Source organism: Trypanosoma cruzi, genomic scaffold (assembly GCF_000209065.1).
Source record: "Trypanosoma cruzi strain CL Brener 1047053516691 genomic scaffold, whole genome shotgun sequence".
NCBI lineage: Eukaryota > Euglenozoa > Kinetoplastea > Trypanosomatida > Trypanosomatidae > Trypanosoma > Trypanosoma cruzi.
In genome coordinates, this window is record NW_001849183.1 from 2813 (window position 1) to 6394 (window position 3582).

Consider the following 3582-nt stretch of genomic DNA (forward strand, 5'->3'; position numbering starts at 1 on the left):
CCAGCACTTTCCGTCTCGGCTTCGCCATGCTCATGGCAACCACGCTGACTGTGACTGACGGCAGCTGGCTGGTGCACCGCAACAACGAGGTCCACATCGCATACGTTGTGTACGTGGTCAAGGAAAACGGCGTTGCGTTCCGCGATCAAAGTGTGTGGTCGATACTTGACAACAAACTCGCGTATGGCTCGTACTCGTCGACCCATGCACACATGACAAACGATTGGTTACCACCGTCCGACACGCGCCCGATCATCTACGGCGTGTGCAACGAGGTAATGGGCTCCCCTGTGACGGATTACCTAGAAGAACTCAACATTGGAGTGCCCGTGACGGTGTTGGACTGCGGCGCGTGCACCGTGGAGGCCGTGTGCTTCGCTGCGAGGACGAGCAGCATCAGCGGCTGTGAGTGCGTGTGTGCTGCTGGGGGCTACGGTGACAAATGTCTGCCAGCTGCGGTTCCGGACGGCCTTGGACCGCTCCCGCTCCCCGATGCGAAGGACACGGAGGTCCGCTGCGTGCACGGTGGCAGCATCGACTCTTTGGACGTTCCTGATCCCGGTGTGCGTGGTCTGTGTTTCGTCAACGTGACCTTCACTGCCGCGATTGTGCTGGACCTGTCGTATTTTGACGCATCACAACATACACTAAACATCACGCTGCTTCATTGCGTCCTCATGAGCATGCTGATTAAGGGAAGTGGTGCGCGCGTGCACGTGAACGTGACATCCTCGATGATGGATTCTGGTGAGCTGGAGTTCAGGGGTGATTTTGGAGCGAGCTCCCAGATACTGGTGGCGGGCAGTACGATTGTGACGACGTCGGACCACGCCATTTTATTTGTGAAGTTTACTCTCAGTGCGAAAATGACGCTGCTGCTACTTGACAACTACATCGAGGGGAATAGGCACGCAGTCTATTTCATCAATGATGTTGTTGTTGATGGTGGCGGGATCATTGTGAAGGGAAATACGCTGAGTACAACGAAGGATGATGACGGTGTGGAATCATCTGTTTGCGTTAATGCTGTTGCTGTGAAGAACGGCGGCTACTTTGACGTGGAGAACAACACGATGGGCTCGGCTGTTGGCGTCATTCTTTTTGGGGATACTACCGTGAGCTCCGCGGGGCTGCTGCGAGTGGCGGACTGCACCTTCGTTGGCGGGACGGAAATTTTTGATCCCGCGCTGGTGTATTTGTCTGGCTCGGTGACACTCGAGGGTGGTGCGCAGTGGCGTGTGGAGGGAAACAGCGTGGGTGCAGCCTCAGTATTAACCATTCAGTATTCCTGGCAAAGAATTTATTTGTCGGGCAGCGGCACCACTGTGGCGCTTGCAAAAAACCGTCAGGTGGAAGGAAACGCACTCTTCGCCAAGCTCTTTAAATCGAACACGATTGTTGAGTCACCCGCGCGCTTTGTCGTTGGGTGCAACCTGCAGGGTGATGAGGAGGTGTCGTACGACGGCGTGTTTCCGGAGGGCGTGGAGGTGTTCAGGTGCGGCACATGCGACGACGACGCGGCGTGCTACATGCCCGGGACGGAGTTGGTGGACCGCAGCTCGTGCTCGTGCAGCTGCAAGGACGGATGGCATGGCGCGTCGTGTCTTCCCCTCGAGGTGCCCGACGCGGTTGTGCCGCCCGCAGCGGAGAGAGCCGTCGACGGCGACACGAGCTGCGTGGTGAACCAGACGCTGAAGAACCTCACGCTGAAAATGTGGAAGACGCACCACTGCTACGCGGGTGTGACATTCAGCGGCATGGGTGCCGTGCTGACGTTCTTTCTCAACAGCATGCCGCTGCATCTCCCCATCAACATCACGCTCACTGGGTGCACATTCCGTGAGGGTGCCGCCCTGCAGTTTTTTGGGGGTGCTGAGGCGGCCGAGTCATCCGGCGTCCTGATCCGCGTGAGCCAGACGGTGATGCGGTCCTCTACCGTTGCTTTTTTACGTGCCTTCCCGCAGCACTGCGAGATCGCCATCACGGAGGTTGATGCGGTACAGAACTTCGCGGTTGAATTACCGGGTACTGTGAACAACATATGGAGCGTGTTTTTGCTGGGCGACGTCTTGTTGACTGCGTCTTCGCTGTTGGTCAGCAACGTCAAGGCGTATGCAGCAAAGCGTGATGTGTTTGGTTTGTACTCGACCGGGACGCTGACGCTGGTGGGTGGCAGCTCGCTTTACGTGCGGTACTGCAGCTTTGAGGGCTACAAATACCTGTTCTACGTTTACAGTCTCAGTGTGAGTGGTCACTCCGTTTTTGCACTGCTCAACAATACGATGTTCTCCGGGGTAAGCCTGCTGCTTCAGCATCAAGGATTCAGCGTGTCGGATCACAGTGTGTTTCGCGTTGTGGGGAACAGCGGCTCAGCTCGTTACGCTATCTGTAACGATGAATTGTGGACCGTCCAGCAGTCAAGCTGGTTGGACTGGCGCGACAACGACGTGGAAGTGGGTGCGATGTTTTACGACAGTGGCTCCGCTTTTGTGAGCATTGACAGCAGCAGTGCTGTGACGCTGACGGGCTGCAAGATGGGCTCGACGGGGTTGTCTTTGCCTTTGCTATCGCGGGCTGACGCCGGCTACAGGTTCGTTGTTGGGTGTCTGACGGTCGCGGGACGTGTGGTGACGACGGCGGCTGAACTGGCGCTCCACGGCATCACCAACGTGACGACGGTTGCCGCGTGCGGGGAGTGCACGAAGGAGGGCGACTGCTTTGCCCCGCTGACGACGGCGGTCATTGGCTGCAAGTGCCAGTGCGCTGCTGGAGGGCACGGCGATGTGTGTGTCCCGGCGCCTGTGCCTGCTGGCCCGCCACCGCCACCGCCGCCACCAGTGCCGCCCACACCGCTGCCACCGCGGGTTGGTGAGTGCATCAGCGACATGGTGTACCCCGAGGTTGCGCAGGCTGTGGGCAGCGAGCTGTCGTGGCTGTGCTACCGCAACGTTACGTTCAGCGGGGGCGGCATGAGCCTGACGGTGCTGATAGGGGCGATGACGGGCGACGTGGCGAATGTCACGTTCGATGGATGCACGTGGAGGGACGGGGCCGTGCTGTTGCTGTTGGGCAACGCCTACGCCGCTGTGGGGTCGTTGAACATTGTCGTCACCGGCAACACATTTAGTGACGCGCTGCTCAGCCCGGAGGGTGGGTTTCCACCGCACACGAACATCACGATCAGCGGAAACCGCTTCACTGCCACGAGGCTGATCCCTCGGTCGGGTTTGGACCTTAGGAAGCCGTCGTGTGTTGCGATGAATGGACTGGCGATCAGCAATGACTCCGCGGTGGTGCTCAGTGGCAATGTGTTTCAGAGCGTGACGGCATCGTCAAGCGCCATTTACGTTGTCAGATCTGCGGTGAGGGTGTCGTGGCACTCCGTGTTTGCGGTGGTGGGCAATACTTTTCATATGGCTGGCGGTGACAGTACGCTGATACATCTTGAAGGGTCTAGCCAGTCCTTGTCGCTGAGTGTACTGAACAACTCTGCCGTGGTGATCCGAGGCAACTTTGTGACGAGGCCGGTGAGGTACTTCTTATTACTAATTTTGACATTAAGTGTGGAGTCTTTTTCAGCGG

The 3582-nt window shown here is 58.1% G+C and overlaps 1 protein-coding gene across 1 annotated transcript, besides 2 other annotated features; it reads left to right on the forward strand.

Annotated features, from left to right (window-relative positions):
- Tc00.1047053506651.9 (dispersed gene family protein 1 (DGF-1), putative) lies at positions 1–3582 on the forward strand (the record flags this gene model as incomplete). Its single annotated transcript, XM_797962.1, has 1 exon — positions 1–3582. A coding segment is annotated over one exon (3582 nt), but the record flags the coding sequence as incomplete, so codon positions are not given.
- Positions 1–3582: a sequence feature (areas not merged during assembly with more than two copies in the genome that could not be assigned to a particular haplotype).
- Positions 2814–2862: a microsatellite.